This window comes from Nicotiana tomentosiformis, chromosome 5 (assembly GCF_000390325.3).
Source record: "Nicotiana tomentosiformis chromosome 5, ASM39032v3, whole genome shotgun sequence".
Taxonomy (NCBI): Eukaryota; Viridiplantae; Streptophyta; class Magnoliopsida; order Solanales; family Solanaceae; genus Nicotiana; species Nicotiana tomentosiformis.
In genome coordinates this window covers 89,658,058-89,676,795 of record NC_090816.1, presented here as the reverse complement: position 1 = coordinate 89,676,795, position 18,738 = coordinate 89,658,058, and the positions used below count along the sequence as shown (strand labels likewise).

Genomic DNA, 18,738 nt, shown 5'->3' with positions numbered 1-18,738 from the left:
GCTCTTATCTAGATAAACTGTGCTAGAGTCTAACACATGTGACAGGTCGGTATGATACTTCCGGAGCATATATACATGGAAAGCCGGATGAACTCCCGATAAACTGGGAGGTAAAGCAAGCTCGTAAGCAACCTCCCCAACTCGTCTTAACACCTCAAATGGGCTTGCATACCTTGGGCTCAACTTGCCCTTCTTCCCGAATCTCATGATTCCCTTCATCGGCGAAACTTTCAAGAGAACTTTTTCACCCACCATAAATGATAAATCATGCGCTTTCTGATCCGCGTAACTCTTCTGTCTGGACTGTGTTGTACGAAGTCACTCCTGAATCAACTTTACCTTTTCTAAGGCATCCTTCACCAAATCAGTACCATATAATTTAGCCTCACCGGGCTCAAACCATCCTATGGGTGAACGAAATCGACGACCATATAAAGCCTCAAATGTCACCATCTCGATGCTGGATTGGTAATTGCTGTTATAAGCAAACTCGGCCAAAGGCAAGAAACGATCCCACTGACCTCCAAAGTCAATCACACATACCCTGAGCATATCTTCCAAAATCTGAACTATCCGCTATGACTGCCCGTCGTTCTGCGAATGAAAGGTCGTGCTGAGCTCTACGTGGGTCCCCAATTCACTGTGTACTGCTCTCCAAAAATGTGGAGTAAACTGAGGGCCTTTATCCGATATGATAGAAATTGGCATACATTGCAATCGAACTATCTCCTAGATATAAATCTGGGCCAACCTCCCTGAAGTATACGTAGTCACAACCGGAATGAAATGTGCCGACTTGGTCAACCCGTCGACAATGACTCAAACTGCATCAAATTTTCGTAAGGTCCGCGACAACCCAACTACAAAGTCCATAGTAATGCGTTCCCATTTCTACTCCGGTATAGTAATCTGTTTAAGTAGTCCGCATGGCCTCTGGTGCTCATAATTAACTTGCTGACAATTTAGGCACCTAGCTATATACTCAAATATGTCCTTTTTTATCCGTCGCCACCAATAATGCTGCCTCAGGCACAATATATTTTTGTGGCACCCGGATGAATAGAATACCTAGAACTGTGCGTCTCCTCTAGGATCTTTTCCCTTAGCCAATCTATATTAGGAACACATAGACGATCTTGGAGTCGTAGGACACCATCCTTGCCAATAGTAACTTCCTTGGCACCACCCCCTAGTACCGTTTCTCGAAGAACCAATAAGTGTGGATCATCAAACTGGCAAACCTTAATCCACTCAAATAGTGAAGACTGGGCAACAACACATGCGAGAACTCGGTTAGGCTATGAAATATCCAACCTCACAAGTCTGTTAGCCAAGGACTGAATATCCAAAGCTAATGGCCTCTCCTCTGCTAAAATAAAAGCCAAACTACCCATACTCTTTGCCTTCCTACTCAAGGTGTCTGCAACTACATTTTCTTTGCCCGGATGATACAGAATAGTGATATCATAATCTTTTTGTAACTCAAGCCATCTGCGCTACCTCAAACTTAGATCCCTCTTCTTGAACAAATGTTGCAAACTGTGATGATTAGTATAAACCTCACAAGACACCCCATAAAGGTAATACCTCTAAATCTTAAGAGCGTGAACAATCGCAGCTTAACTCCAAATCATACACCAGATAATTCTTCTCGTGAGGCTTTAGTTGACGTGAAGTATATGCAATAACTCTCCCCTCCTGCATCAATACACAACCCAAGCCAACGCGTGAAGCATCATAATACATTGTATACATCCCCGAACCGGAAGGCAACACTAACACTGGTGCCGTAGTCAATGTTGTCTTGAGCTTCTGAAAGCTCACCTCACAATCGTCGGACCATCGGAACGGAGCACCCTTGTAGGTTAATTTGGTCAATGGTGCTGCAATAAATGAAAAACCCTCCACGAACCGACAATAATAACCTGCTAACCCTAGAAAACTCCTGATCTCAGTCGCCAAAGTGGTACGATGTCAATTATGAACTGCTTCGATCTTTGTGGGATCAACTTTAATACCCTCGCCCGATACCATATGCCCCAAAAATGCTACAGAATTTAGCTAGAACTCACATTTGGAGAACTTAACATATAGCTTTTGTTCCCGCAAGGTCTGAAGCACCACTCTCATATGCTGCTCGTGCTCTTCCTTACTGCGCGAGTAGACCAAAATGTCATCAATGAAGACAATGACAAACGAATCAATATATGGCCTGAATACCCTGTTCATCAAATCCATAAACGTCGTCAGGGGCGATAGTCAAACCGAAAGACATCACTAAAAACTCATAATGACTATATCTAGTCCGGAAAGCAGTCTTGGGAACATCCGAATCCCGAATTTTCAACTAATGGTACCCTGACCTCAAGTCGATCTTAGAGAACACCCTACCACCCTCCAACTGGTCAAATAAATCATCAATACGCGACAACAGGTACTTGTTCTTAACTGTAACTTTGTTCAATTTGCGATAATCAATACACATTCGCATAGTTCCATCATTCCTCTTCACAAATAATACCGGTGCACCCCAAGGCGATACACTCGGTCTGACAAATCCTTTGGCTAGTAACTCCTCAAGTTGTTCTTTCAATTCATTCAATTCTTTCGGAGCCATGCGGTACGGTGGGATAGATATAGACTGGGTATATGGATCCAAGTCAATACAAAAATCAATATCATGATCTGGTGGCATGACTGGAAGATCAGAAGGAAATATATCGGAGAACTTCCGGACTACAGACATTGAATCAATCGCCAGAGTCTCTGCAGTAGTATCCCGAACATAGGCTAGATAAGCCAAACAACCCTTCTCATGTCTCTAGCTTTTAGAAAGGAAATAACCTGATTAGATGCACTAACGGACAAACCCTTCCACTCCAACCTAGGAAATGCTGGAATAGCCAAGGCAGCAGTCTTGACATGGCAATCTAGAATGGCATGATATGAAGATAACCAATCCATGCCCAGGATGATCTCAAAGTCAGTCATCTCAAGCAACAGAAGATCTGCTCCAGTTTCATAACCACAAAATATAACAATGCAGGACCGGTGGATCTGATTCACAACAACAGAATCGCCCATATGAGTGGACACATAAACAGGAGTACCCAAGGTCTCACGAGAAACACCCAGGAATGGAGCAAATAGAGATGACACATAGGAATATGTAGACCTTGGATCAAATAATATGGAGGCATATTTGCCGCTAACGGAAATAATACACGTGATCATGACATCTGAGGACTCTTTATCTGGTCTGGCCGAAAAAGCATAGAACCGAGCCGGCGCGCCACCTGGCTAGCCTCCACCTCTAGGACGGTCCCTACCCACCTGCCCTCCACTTCTGGGTGGACGGGCAGCTGCTGAAGCAACTGGTGAAGTAATTATAGGCTGCTGACCCTGCTGCACTGGTCTACCCTGAAGTATGGGGCAGAATCTCCACACGTGACTAAAATCCCCTTACTCGAAACAACCCCTCGGTATGATGGGCTGCTGACCCGAAGTCTGGCCTTGATGACCAGAATACCCACTGTAAAAAACTTGAATAGCTGGTGGGCGGTATGAACTCTCTGCATAGCACTGAACTAAAGCCGCATTGGATCACCCCGAGGAGGCGGGGGTGCTGGATACAGGGGCCTGCTGGACTGGCCTCTCACGAACTGACCTCTACCCCTAGACGGGGCACCTCTGAACTCTCCAGAATATCTAAACCGCTTATCTCTTATAACCTGCTCTCGGCTATGCTGACGCACACCCTCAATCCTCCGGGCTATCTCCACAACCAACTCAGCATACGGCCTATGACCTCCTGAAATCCTGGTGCGGAGGTGAAATCCATCGGAGCTGGCTCTGCTGTGGGCATCGCGCCCTGCTCCTCGATAATAGGATCCTCTACTGGTTTCACTAGTGGTATAACTGAAATAACTCTGGGACGTCCTCGTCCCCTACCACGTGATGGAGCTCTCCCTCGGTCTCTGCCTCGGCCTCTAACAACTGGGGGAGTAGCTCTTTCTTGGTCAGGAACCTCAATAGAGCGTGTTCTCACCATCTGTGAGTGAATAAGAGAAAGATATTTAGTACTATATAAATTTCAAGATGGGAGATGAAGAAAAGTATTTTCTAACACCCTATAGCCTCTCGAAGATAAGTACAGACGTCTCTGCACCGATCTGCAAGACTCTATTAGGCCTGCTCATAATTTGTGAGACCTACATGAACCTAGTGCTCTGATACCATGTTGTCACGATCCAATTTCATATATAGGTCGTGATGACTCCCAACATCACAGTTAGGTAAGTCAACTAGTGAATTTAACATATAACTATTATTTTAATAAATTTTTCCGAATAATTTAACTATTCTTACTTGTAATATTTAAGAAATGTAAAGATTCTGATTAAATAAAAATTCCAAGAAAAATACTTAAACCCAAAATTATACCAATGTGTATGCCAAGACCTGGGGTCATAAGTGTATGAGCATCTAGTAGATTATACAAAGAAATCCAAAATATTGTATGAATACAAAATAGACATAAAATAAATACAAAGAGAAACACTAGGTGCAGCAAGCATAGCATGAGTACGTAAACAACATGTACCCAGTAAGTATCAAGTCTAATCTCGAAGAAGTAGTGACGAGGGGTCGACTTTGACACTCACTATGGGTCAATAACATAAGAATAGTAATATTTAAGTAAACATGATTTATTTGAACATCAATAAACTCCTTAACCAGCAAATAAAATAATCAATTGTTTAAATTCCAATAAATTTTAATTTATCAACTAGCTTTACAAACTGCAATAAAATATTAAGTTATCGTGCAATAATTATTATTAGGCACGATTTTCGTTGTGGTCGTACAACCCGATCCAGAATGTCATGTATACTGCTGAGAGACATGCGGCACGATCAATAGATGCATCTATACTGCTGAGGCGTTCGGCCCGCTCCACAAGAAAGGAGGACATTTTCTTTTGAACCTATATGGTACCCAGACTCGGAATTTCAAACGGACTCCGCAAGGCATAAATTAGTAAAAGCACATACGGGGAGTCTTATTTAGAGGAACATAGTTCTGAAAGTCAACAAAATATAACAATGTAGGACCGGTGGATCCGATTCACAACAACAGAATCGCCCACATGAGTGGACACATAAACAGGAGTACCTAAGGTCTCACGAGAAACACTCAGGAATGGAGCAAATAGAGATGACACATAGGAATATGTAGACTCTGATCAAATAATACAGAGGCATCTTTGTTGCTAACGGAAATAATACATGTGATCACGGCATCTGAGGCCTCTTCATCTGGTCTGGCCGGAAAAGCATATAACCGACTCCATCTCTAGGACGGCCCCTACCCACCTGCCCTCCACCTCTGGGTGGATGAACGGTTGGTGGAGCAACTGGTGCAGTAATCATAGGCTGCTAACCTTGATGCACTGATCTACCCCGAAGTCTGGGGCAGAATCTACGCACGTGACTGAAATCCCCGCACTCGAAACAATCCCTCGATATGATGGGCTGCTGACCCGAAGTCTGGCCCTGATGACCAGAATACCCACTGGAAGAACCCTGAATAGTTGGTGGGTGGTAAGAACTCTCTGCATAACACTGAAATAAGGTCGCACTGGAGCACCCCAAGGAGGCGGTGGTGCTGGATATGGGGGCCTGCTGGACTGCCCTCTCATGAACTGACTTCTACCCCCAGAGGGGGCACCTCTGAACTCTTCATAATATCTAAACCGTTTATCTCTCATAACCTGATCTCGGCTACGCTGACGCACACCCTCAATCCTCCAGGCTATCTCCACAACCAACTCATAAGAAGTCCTTATCTCAACCTCTCGGGCCATAATGGCCTGAATTCCAGTGTGCAAAACCGCAACAAACCTTCCGTACTCTCTCCGCATCGGTAGAGAGTATCATAAATGCATGGCGAGACAACTCAGAGAATCTCGCTTCATAATCAGTCACTGACATCTAACCTTGCTAGAGTTGCTCTAACTGAAATCGCAACCCTTCCCTCTGGTAGGGTGGAATATACCTATCTAGAAAAATATAGGTGAACCTGTCCCAAGTCATGGGAGGAGAATCTGCTGGTCTGCCCAGAAGATAGGACTTCCACCATGTATGGGCCCTGCCCTCCAGCTAAAAAGTAGCAAAGTCTACCCCATGAGACTCCAATATCCTCATGTTGTGCAGTCTGTCCCTGCACTGACCAATGAAGTCCTGAAGGTCCTCATGTCGCTCAACCTCAAAGACAGGAGGATGTATCATGGTCTATCTGTCCAATAGCTTCTGCGGCTCGACGGCCGTAGCCGGTCTAGGCTAAGGTCTAGCTGCTGCTACTGGCTGGGCTCCACCCACGGGTAGTGCACCATGAGTCTGATATACAGCAGTTGCCTGCCCATGAGCCTGTGTAGTAGGGGTTTGTGCTCCCCCTCCTGCCTGAGATGTGGCTGGGTCTACCGGGAATAAACCGGCCTGAATCATAGTGTCCATGACTCGCAGCATACGGCCTATGACCTCCTAAAATCCCGGTGCGGATGTGAAATCCACCGAAGTTGGCTCTGCTGCGTTTACCTCACCTTGCTCCTCGATGATAGGATCCTCCACTGGTGGAATAACTGGAACAACTCTCGAATGTCCTCGTCCCCTACCACGGGCTGGAGCCCTGCCTCGACCTCTGCCTTGGCCTCTAACAACTGGGAGAGTAACTCTTCCCTGGTCTGGAACCTCATTAGAGCACATTCTCACCATCTATGAGAGAATAAAAAAAATATACTCAGTACCACATCAACTGCACGATAGGAGATGAAGAAAAGTAGTTTCCTAATACCCTATAACCTCTCGAAGATAAGTACAAACGTATCTGTACCGATCCGCAAGACACTATTAGGCCTGCTCATAACTTCTGAGACCTATATGAACCTAGTGCTCTGATACAATGTTGTCACGACCCAATTTTACCTATAGGTCGTGATAGCGCTCAACATCACAGCTAGGCAAGCCAACTAGTAAATTAGACATATATCTATTCTTTTAATAATTTTTTTTCCGAGTAATTAAACTCTTCTTACTTGTAAAATTTAAGAAAATAAAAAGGGTCTGATTAAATCAAAAATCAAGAAAATAATAAAATCCAGAGAGGCAGCTCACCACTAGGCCTCGGAGTATCGTGGATGCGCTCCAGTAGGACCACCTAAAACTCCTATCTTAGATCCTGCACAAAAAGTGCAGCAAGCATAGCATGAGTATGTAAACAACGTGTACCCAGTAAGTATCAAGTCTAATCTCAAATAAGTAGTGACGAGAGGTCGACTTTGACACTCACTATGAGTCAATAATATTAAAATAAAAATATTTAAACAAACATGATTTATGGGAACACCAATAATTTCCTTAACAAACAGAAAAAATTAATTCTTTAAATTCCAATAATTTCCAATTTATCAATTAGCTTCACAAGGTGCAATAAAATATCAAGGTATCGTATAATTATTATTATTAGACACGATTTCTGCCGAGGTAGTTCGGCCCGGTCTAAAGTGTCGTGTATACCGCCGAGGAACGTGCGACACGATCTATAGATGCATTTATATCGCCGAGGCGTTCGGTCCGTTCCACAAGAAAGGAGGACATTTTCTCCTGAACCTCCGTAATGAGAAGATATTATAAGATTAACACATAAGGATATACAATTTCTATTAACAGTCAAGTAATTTGCACAAAAATTCAAGTATGTGGAATTCCGGTCTTTTACTATTTCCTCTAACAATTTACAATATAATTCCAGTACTTTAATTAAATAAAGGATACAATTATCACAAGTAATTCATAATTTGAGTCCTAAACTACCCGGACATAGCATAATTAGTAGCTACGCACGGACTCTCGTCACCTCGTGCGTACGTAACCCCCATAATTAGCAACAATTATTAATTTAAATCACTTATGGGGTAAATTCCCTCCTACAAGGTTAAACAAGAGACTTACCTTATCTCAAAGTCCATTTCCTGATCACAATGTCACGTTAAAGTCTCAAATCGATGCCGAAATATCAGAAACTATCCAAATATTATACAAAATAATTAATACATGCTCAATAATTCGAAATTAGATTATTAAATTAATTATCCGATCCAAAATGGTAAAATTTCTAAAATTTATCCCGGGCCCACATGCCCGGATTCCGGCAATTTTCGGAGGAAATCGATACCCATAATCTCAAGAATTCAAATATATAATTTTTATTTGATTCCATAATCATTTTCATAGTAAAAATCTCATTTTTATCAAAACCTAGGTTTTTCATCTAAACTCTTGATTTCCACGATTTACAGGTTATAATCTACCTATAATCTATGTATTTAACTCAAAGTGCATATAATTAACTTGCCTTCAAGCTGCAAGTTGAAATTCCCTATAAAAAAACTCCAAAATCACCCAAGAATGGAAGAAATGGGGTTAAAAATGATGGAATCCCATTTTTAAGACATTCTGCCCGGCACAGTAGGCCCCTTCTTCGCGAACGAGGTCAGTGCCTTGCATTCGCGAAGACAAAAATTCCTCAGCTTTAAAAATACCCTTCGCAAACGCGACATGGGTCTCGCGAACGCGAAGGCTTACTGGCCTGCCCTTCGCGAACGCGTAGGGAAATTTCACCCGGTCCCAGTCCTCCTTCGCGAACGCGAGTAGACCTTCGCGAACAAGTAGGCCTAAACTCCAGGGCTTCGCGAACGCATCGCCTGTCACGTAAACACGAAGGGAAAAAACCTAAGACTTCGCGAACGCATCGCCATTCACGCGAACGCGAAGGGAAATTGCCGAGCCCCATTTTTCCTTCTTCGCGAACGCGAGGGACCTTATGCGTTCGCGAAGAAGGAAACCAGAACTGGAATTTTTGGTTTTTCCAACTTAGCTCCGGATGGTTCAAAATACACCCGAGGCCCCCGGGAGCCCGTCCAAATTCTCCAACACTCGAAACACGTAAATCAACAACGAAGCTAATAATCGCACTCCAAGACCGAATTGGATCAAAATATGGACTTCAAGTTTCTAAATTCCTCCGAATGTACCGAATCATACTTATACTACTCGGAATGATACCAAATTTTACGCGCAAGTCTTAAATCACCATACAGAACTATTCCCAGACTCGAAATTTCAAATGGACCCTGATTACTCTAAAACCTACTCCAAACCAAATTTAAAGAACCTTAAACCTTTAAATAGTTGATTTTCACTATTAAGCGTTGAAACGCCCAGGTTGTCCAAAACCATATTCGAACATACGCCCAAGTCCAAAATCATCATACGAACCTATTGGAACTATCAAATACCGATTCCGATGTCGTTTTATAAAAATGTTGACCGAAGTCAAACTTGGCCTTTTAAAGCCAAACTAAGGAACTAAGTGTTCCGATTTCAACCAGAACACTTTCAAATCCCAAACCAACTATCCCTGCAAGTTATAAATTATTAAAAGCACATACAAGGAGTCTTATTGAGGGGAACAAGGTTCTAAAAGTCAACAAACATAAAACAAAGTTAAACTAAATCGAATCGAAGCAAACCAGGCCACGTTGGACACCATCAGGCTTGATCATGATGAAGGTCTGCTCCATTTTTTCGGTTATTTTGTTGTCCTGAATTTTGCACTCACAAAACTTAGTGAGAGTGGAAGTAGCTGTGTTTCTACCGAATGTGGGAGTATGGCTACTTTAACAATAAAAAAATTGATTCTATTTTGGGAAATGCTATGTGCAAAGTAATCTGTGGGGTTGTAAAACTATCCAACCAGGAAATTCCACGTTATGTTTGGTTTCCTTCTCTTCATCTTAACACAAATTTCACAATATATATGTACATATTTTAAGCCAAAAATTTTGTTCACCTGCGTTGGTTTGGGGTACCGTCAGCCCTCCGGGAGGATTGCCCACCCAATTCGAAGTTTTTTTCCTCGAAGTTTTAACCTTGTTCACTATGACAACAATCACAACTATAAACAGACTCGTGACTATGTCAGGGCAGTAAGCTCTGCTCTCTCGACTCTCGCAATCCCTACTCTAATCAGAAAATTAAAGGACCCTACTGAAGATAGGCTGTCAAGCTGCTAAATCTCCTCGATTAAGAGAGGAATTTGTTGAATTGCAGCAGAAATGAAGTAACAGAAATGGAGCTCGAAGAGGAAAATTGATAGAAAAGAAAACAGAGAGAAATCAATTCAAATTTTGCTTCTATCTTGGTTAACTAAGAAATGAGTTCTTACACTAGCATATATACACGTAACTACTAACCTCCACTAACTGAATCAATTAAATTAGAGCTTTATAACTATGATTTACACTAACTAACTATAGTTAACTAATGATTGACTACGATTAAGTGACTTCAGTGCATGCAGTATCCTTTACAGCCCCTCAAGCCAGGGGAAATGAAGACATTCTTCATCCTTAACTTGGATACCACGTAGTTGTGTTGACGAATTGTGAGGCCTTTAGTGAGGACATCAGCAGGTTGTTTAGAAGAAGCCAAGTAGAGGATGTGAACTAAGCCTTGTTGAACTTTCTCTCGGATGAAATGACAATCGATGTCGATGAGTTTTTTGTGCTCATGAAAGACGGGATTTGCAACAATCTGAATAGCAGATTTGTTGTCAAACAAGGAAACTGGCACCTGAATGTTCACGTCAAGCTCCCTAAATATCCCAACCAACCACACAATTTATGCGATGGTAGAGGCCAAACTCCTATACTCAACTTCAGTAGAGCTTCTGGAAATAGTGGACTATTTTTTTGATTTCCAGAACACCAAAGAATTTTCAAACTTCAGTAGGTACATAGTGACAGAACGCCTGGTGTTAGGGAAACCTGCCCAATCAGCATCACATAAGGCACTTAGATAAAAGTAAGAGGTTGATGGCATAAGGATCCCTTGCCCTGGTGCATGCTGAACATATCTCACTAGACGTAGGGCTACTTCCAAATAGGACTGCTTAGGTGAATGAATGAATTGGCTGAGGCATTGCACAAAAAATGCAATGTCATGCCTAGTAATGATCAAATACAACAATCTTCCAAGTAGTCTCTGATAAGGACCAGGATCATCATGAACTCCAAAGTGAATGTCAAACTCAGCAGTAGTGAGCATTTGATTGAGCTCAAAAGGAACACCTACAGGCTTTGCTCTAGATAAGCCCAAGTCTGAGATGAGCTCAAGAGCATATTTTCTCTAATGTATAAGTATTCCATCTCTTCCTCTTGCAAACTCTATTCCCAAAAAATACTTCAAGGCACCTAAGTCCTTGATCTTGAAACTCTACTGCAAGTTGGCCTTAGTTTCTTGAATCAGAAGGGAGTCATCACTAAGGCTGTCCAACGGGACGGGACGTCCTGACCCATCCCGGTCCCGTACCGCATTTCCCGTCCCACTTAATTTTAAACGGGATGGGCCCATGTTAAACGGGACACGGGATGGGACGGGATGGGACGGGATGGCTATTTCATCCCGTTTATCCCGTTTTATTTCGTCCCATCCCGTCCCGTCCCGTCCCACCCGTCCTGTCCATCCTGCGTCCCTTTTTTTTGAATTATAGTCGTTGGACAACAGCTATAATTGCAAAAATAGTCGTTCCCAACGGCTAAAAACGGCCATATTTGGCCCCCACTCCCCCAAAACACCCCTACCCTTCCAACCTCCCCCAAAAATTTTAATATAATCCCTAAGTTTATTAAATTACACTTTGGCCCTATTTTCTACTATAAATACCCTCATCCTTCTTCATTTTTTCACAAAAAATAAATCATTCTCTCTCAAATCTCTTACATTCTATCTATATTATTCTCTCAATTTTCTCGCAATCAAGTGATAAGTTTCAAGTATTTGGACAAAAGTTTGGAGCAACTTTCAAGCTTCAAATTAATTCGTCAAGTATTTAGAGCAATATTTTGGGCAGTTTCTTCAAGTTTTAATATTTAATCACGGTGCACTCGTTCCATCTCCTAATTTTAATATATATTTTTTGCGCATTATTTTAGTGCTTAATTTTTGTGTTTACTTTACGTGTTCTATTTTCGTATTTCATTTGTGTTTTTAATTTTTGTGTTAACTTTTTTAATTTAATTTTGTATTTAAATTATGGCACCTAAAAATGTATTTGGTGTATTTAAAAAAACTAGTAAAAAAAGTAGTAAAGGTGAAAGTAGTAGTAATCCTAATCCTAGTCCTAATCCTAGCCCTTCTCCTATAATTAGAAAACATATAGATGAAATGACTCATGTTGATGAAACTTCATTTTTTCAACCCCCCGCATATTATAATATTAATTTCGGAGAACAACTAGATCATAAAATTTTACAAAGATAATTTGGCAATGATATTTTTATTGAGGACGAAGAAAATGAGGATGAAGAAAATGAGGAAGAAGAATTAGATGAAACACCCACTAGTCCAGCAACACAAGCTCCAACTCAGAGTCAATCTCGGTCTGGAGCTTTACCCCTTGTACCTCCTGTAAGGGGTAAGCTTAAGGGTGAACGTCCCAAAACATCACTTGTATAGAAATATTTTAAACATGATAAAGTCAATCAACGTGCTACATGTGAAATATGTAAGCAACGATTTGCGCATACCAAAAGTGGTGGGACGGGGGGCTTATCTAGGCACTTAGGTAGGGACCACAAAGCTTTATGGATACAAGCTAAAATAGACTGGTGATTCATGGGTTTGATGAATTTGGAGACCGGACAAATACCGGATCCTAGCACCGGTACTAGCACTCCTAGTGGATCTGGCGGGGGTTCTAATTTTTTATAACAGCAGCTTAACCCTGCTTCTGGTACTATTTTATGCCCCTATAACAAAGATAGAGATCGTGAGAACTTAGCAAAAATGATGGTTGTATGTGGCTTACCTTTTACTTTTCCTTCTCACTCTGCTTTTGTGCATTATATATAAGAAACTTATAATCCTGCTTTTCAGGGTTTTCCTAAGACTACAGTTAGAAATGATGTTTTTAAATTTCAAACCGAATATCTTCAGTATATTCGTTGTGTATTTTTTCACTTAAATTGTAAAGTGTCTATCACATCTGATATAGGTCGTAGTCTTAATGGTTGTGATTATTTAACTGTTATATATCATTGGGTTGATCATCACTTGAACATGTAAAAACGTATTATTGGTTATAAATTTGTTGATTCAAAACACATTGGAGCATATATTGCAACTACTGTTCTACAAATACTTGATTTTATGGACTCATTGATAAAGTTTTAACTATCACCTTAGATAATACTTTTGCTAACACAACTGCAGCAATTAGCTTAAGAACTAGACTTTGTCCAATTAATCCGGTAATTTTTCATGTTAGATGTGCATGCCATATTTTTAACTTGGTTGTAAAAGATGGTATTAATTTATTTTCTGATGCTTGTAGTAAAGTACAACATGTTTGCGGCTATATTTTTCGTGCTAATAAAGCGAGTAGAATTCGTGAATTTGCTCAACAATGTGCTAGTGCTAACCTTCCATATAGAAAAGTTCCAAAAGATATTTGTACTAGGTGGAATTCTACTTATGAAATGCTTAAAGTTGCTTATGATTATCGGGTGCCTATACAAAAGGTATTTAATATGCATAATGGTATCCCCGCTGATCAAATTGTTGATTCTGATTGGGATCAGATCAAAGAGCTTAATAAATTTTTAGAAAAATTTTATTATGCTACAAAATAATTTTCTGGTATATATTATCCTACTATTACACAAATATTATGGTATATTTGTGAAATTTTTGTTATATTTGGTAAGTATAAAACTAATCCAACTTATGCATCGGCCATTAATGAAATAATTGCAAAATTTAAAAAGTATTTTTTCCCTATTCCCCAAGTTTATTTAATTTCTACTATACTTAACTCATCTTTAAAATTAAGAGGTGCAAAGGGACTTGTTCGTAAAATTTATGAGAATTTAGCAATTCAAGAAAATGAACAACCATCTCTCGAAGAATGCCAAACTAATATATATTCTTATGTTAGATCAATGTTTGATAAATATAAATCTATGGAAACAACATGTGGTGAAACTGCTCCTTCTACTTCTAAGTCTAGAGTAGAAGTTCTATAGGGAGATATGGATGATATAACAGGTTTTGATTCCTCTATTGATGATGAACTTGATTCTTATCTTAATCAAGGATTGGAAAGTATTAAAGACGAAGAAGGCAACGAACAACTTTTGGCATGGTGGAGGGAGCGTGGCAAGGCTTTTCCAAATCTTTCAATAATGGCCCGAGATATCCTTGCTATTCAAGCATCATCAGTAGCATCGGAGAGTGCTTTTAGCGCGGCAAAATTTCAAATAGGAGATCATAGACATTCATTAGCGGAGGACAGCCTAGAGATTTCCGTATTATTCAGAGATTGGATTAATTCAGAAAGAAGAAATCTTGGTTTTGAAAAATTAACCACTAGGGAAGAAGAAGAATACAATGAGATACTTAGCACTGGGAGCGATGATGGCATAGAACTCATGGAACATCAATCTACATTGCCAATTCCAGAATAATGTTCGAGAGAAATTATAGATAAGTTACAACGAAGTTATATAGGAGCTTACAAATATTAGTATGATAATTTGTAATTGGCTATTAAGAGGCCTAGTTCAAACACAACCCTTCCTAGAAGGTGGCTGCGTAGATTAGGTGCTCTTCAAAAGAATTATAGTTGTATGTGAGATTTGAAAGTTCTATTAATAAAATAAAAGGCAAGCGTTGAATTTGTTTTATGAATTGTCTTACACTCTTACTTAGTTACTTAATGGCTTGAAATTATATTAAATAAATTATAACTCTATTATAAATTTATAATTACTAGAATATTTCATTACAAGTCTTTTGTTTTAATATTTTATAATTCTTTACTTAGTTTCCTAATTTTCGTTTAATTTTTAAGTTTATTAAATAAGTCAAAAAATTAGATGTTGCAAACTTTAAAAACTTAGTCATTGTCAAAATAATATCTGTTGCCAAACTCAATATTTAAATAAATTTTTTTAAAAAATGGCACTTAAGGCCCGCCAACCTGTCCCGTCCCGTCCCATCCCGTTTGTTAGCGGGACGGGATGGGCCTACCGTTTCGTCCCGTCCCATCCCGTCCCGCCACCGTCTCGGCTAAATATCGTCTCGTCCCGTTCTGTCCCGTTAATTTTGTCTCGTCCCGTCCCGTCCTGTTGGACATCCATAGTTATCATTAGTGATCAATAGGTCATCCACACAGACCAACACCACCACAATATTGCCAATAGACTTTTTAATGAATAAGGAATAATCCAAGTGACTTTGAGTGAATCCATAGGACAAAAGGGTATGGGTAAGCTTGATGTTCCACTGCCTTGAGGCTTGCTTGAGTCCATACAAGGACTTAAGTAACTTGCACACCTGAGACTTTCCCTGTGGATGACTGAATCCTTGAGGCAAGATCATGAAACCTCTTTATCTTAATCTCCTTGTAAAAAGGCATTATAGACATCCATTTGATGAATGTCCCAATGCTTAGCTGCTGCTACAGAGATGATTGCTCTGACGGTAACCATCTTAACGACTGGAGTGAAGGTTTCTTGGTAATCTAGACCCTCTTGTTGATTGTAGCCTTTGGGAATTGTGAGCACCTAATTTTTGACCATGTTTGAATTTTTCACCACTTTTAGTATGTAGATATATTTTAAGTTTCAATCTACATATTTTAGCTCTTATTTCACCTTTTATAGTTATTACTTAAGAAAATTATATCACACATATTACCACCAACACAATTATTCCCTCACAACTCGCACTCCCACTCTTCCTCTTTAACAACTCCCACTTTTACTCTTCTTCTTTAACAACTCACACTCCCACTCTCTCTTACTTATATAAAAAAATACTCTATCATACACATATGGGGGGCTCTCAGCAGACTCAAAAAGAAGACAAAGCTTGAGAACTTTGAGGAAATTTTTCAGAGAGCAAAAACCTTCCAAAAAACATACATAGTTTTTGAAGTCGTTTTTGACTTCTTTCTCATTCGAAAGTTATTGTGTTTCCGAGTTTCATTACCGCCGAGTTCACTGCTTTTTACTGCTGTTGCTGTTCCGTTTTGGTTGGAGTTTTGGCTTGTTGGTTCACTGTCTTGTCATTTCCCTTCTATTTTATGCAAAATATTATTTTTCCAACTCTATATTTTAATTCTTAGTTGCATAAAGCTATGGCGATGAATGTGTTGATATGTTATTACTGTTTCTTTAACTCATAAATGAAAGAATTAATGTTCAAACTTAATGAAACATATGTTCTCTTTTTCCTTTAAGTTCCAGATTCTTCTAATTTCTTTGTGAGTTTAAAAGTTGTATATGATTTGTCTCAATTGGTAGACCTAATTGAGAGACTGTTGGTAGACCTAATTTGTATAATAGTACAATTTAGTTTAAGGAACAAGTGACTAAGATCAATTTTAAAATCTTCTGATAGTTTATAGCTTAGAGTAAATGTTTGTGTCTAGTTTAAAACCCCGTCAGTGAAACATACTTAGTACTTTGAGATACTGTGTTACATAAATAAAATATTAGCTTCTTTTGTTCTTCTTTTAGTTTAAATAGAGGGTGCACGTTAAAAGTTTTCTTTTCCTTTTATAAGTTTCTCCAAGGGTTCTTAAGTAGAAATGAATGTTTGAAGATAAAAGAAGACTGTGTGTGACTATTGGGAATTTCGTTTATTGCCATTTGAGAATTAAAATGTTTGAACCACGTCCTTGCTACTGTTTGAGAAAAGTTGTCTTTTCTTAAATGTTTCATTCTTCTTAAGTACTGAAAATAATTTCAAGTGATTGCATATTGTGACAGGAAAAATTATGTGAAGTTTTTTTAGAGTAAGTGACTGTTTTGTTGGAGTTATTACTATAAGAGCTTGGTTAAAAAGCACGAATTACACCTCAATTCAACCCTAATAAAATTAAGAAATTCTAATTGCTACATTCGATGCCGAAACCTATCAAATCAATTCCGATTGACCTCAAATTTTGCACACAAGTCATAAATGACATAACGGACCTATTTAAATTTTCGGAATCGGATTCCGACCTTAATATCAAAAAGTCAAATCCGTGGTCAAACGTCGGAAATCTTTAGCCTTTAAATTCCTATAAATGGCCATAACTTGAGCTTGGTACCCCCAAATTAAATTACGGGCATTCGTCCAAGTCCCAAATCACGATACGGACCTACTGGAACTGTCAAAATACTGATTCGGGTCCGTTTGCTAAATTTATTGACTAAAGTCAATTTAATTGAGTTTTAAAGCTCAATTTCATATTTTAATCAATTTTTCATATAAAACCTTTTCGAAAAATTATACATACTGCGCACGCTAGTCGAGGAATGATGAATAGTGCAATTTGAGGTCTCATAACACAGAAATAATTATTAAATTTAAAGATAACCTTTTGGGTCATCACATTCTCCATCTCTAAAACAAACGTTCGTCCTCGAACGGAATTAGAAAAGTACCTGAGCTGGTGAAAAGGTGTGGATATTTACTCTGCATGCCCGACTCGGACTACCAGGTAGCCGTCTCAATTGATTGACCTCTCCATTGCACCTGAACTGAAGGATAACTCTTAGACCTCAATTGTCGGACCTGCCGGGCTAGAATAGCTACCGACTCCCCTTCGTAAGTCAAATCCTTGTCCAATTTGACTGAGCTGAAATCTAACACATGGGACGGATCACCATGATATTTTTGGAGCATAGACACATGAAATACTGGATGAACCACTGATAAACTAGGTGGTAATGTAAGTCTGTAGGCTACTTCGCCCACCCTTTCAAGAATTTCAAATGGTCCAACATACCTAGGGCTCAACTTGCTCTTCTTTCCGAATCTCGTTATGCCTTTCATAGGTGAAACCCGGAGCAATACTCTTTTTCCAACCATGAATGCAATATCACGAACTTTACGGTCGGCATAACTCTTTTTCCTAGACTGAGATGTGCGAAGTCGATCCTGAATAATCTTGACCTTATCCAAGGCATCCTGTACCAAATCAGTACCCAACAACCGAGCCTCTCCCGGTTCAAACCAGCCAACTGCGAATGACATCGCCTTCCGTATAATGCCTCATATGGAGCCATCTGAATGCTCGACTGGTAGATATTATTATAGGCAAACTCAGCAAGTGGCAAGAAATGATCCCAAGAACCTCCAAAGTCTATAACACAAGCGCGAAGCATATCTTCCAATATCTGAATAGTGCGCTCTGACTGTCCATCTGTCTGTGGATGAAACGTTGTACTCAACTCAACCCGCGTGTCTAACTCACATTGTACATCCCTCCAGAAGTGTGAGGTAAACTGCGAAAAATAATTTAATAAGTAAAATTTGAGTATTTTAAAGTTTTAAATATTATAAAATAATTTAAAAATATAATTTTATCCAATGTAAAATTAAATTTTAAATAGTAAAAAAGAAGAATAACAAGTCGGTAAAAGGTTTCATACTTTTAATATAAGCTGGTGTCACAATTTACTATCATTACCAATACAACCTCTTAATGTCTTATGCTAACGATGTAAATTCTTTTAACACAATTAAATAAATTATAATATAAATTATGCTAACGACGTAAAAATTATTTACAAATTTAAATAAATTAGTGTCACGACCCAAAATCTCACCCATCATGATGGCG

The 18,738-nt window shown here is 39.5% G+C and overlaps 2 protein-coding genes across 2 annotated transcripts in view; both read right to left on the bottom strand.

The window, feature by feature from the left end:
• The window catches only part of LOC104120624 (pentatricopeptide repeat-containing protein At4g33990-like), a 161,949-nt gene that overhangs the window by 108,098 nt on the left and 35,113 nt on the right, over nt 1-18,738 (bottom strand). The window lies entirely within an intron of this gene.
• Nucleotides 2,791-3,234, bottom strand: LOC138892765 (uncharacterized). The gene has a single exon (XM_070176501.1). It carries the CDS (start codon nt 3,232-3,234, stop codon nt 2,791-2,793), a length of 444 nt encoding a protein of 147 aa, XP_070032602.1.

Bases quoted from the DNA above. Each gene is read 5' to 3' on its own strand.
- LOC138892765 (XM_070176501.1), bottom strand. From the start codon at position 3,234: ATGATCACGTGTATTATTTCCGTTAGCGGCAAATATGCCTCCATATTA.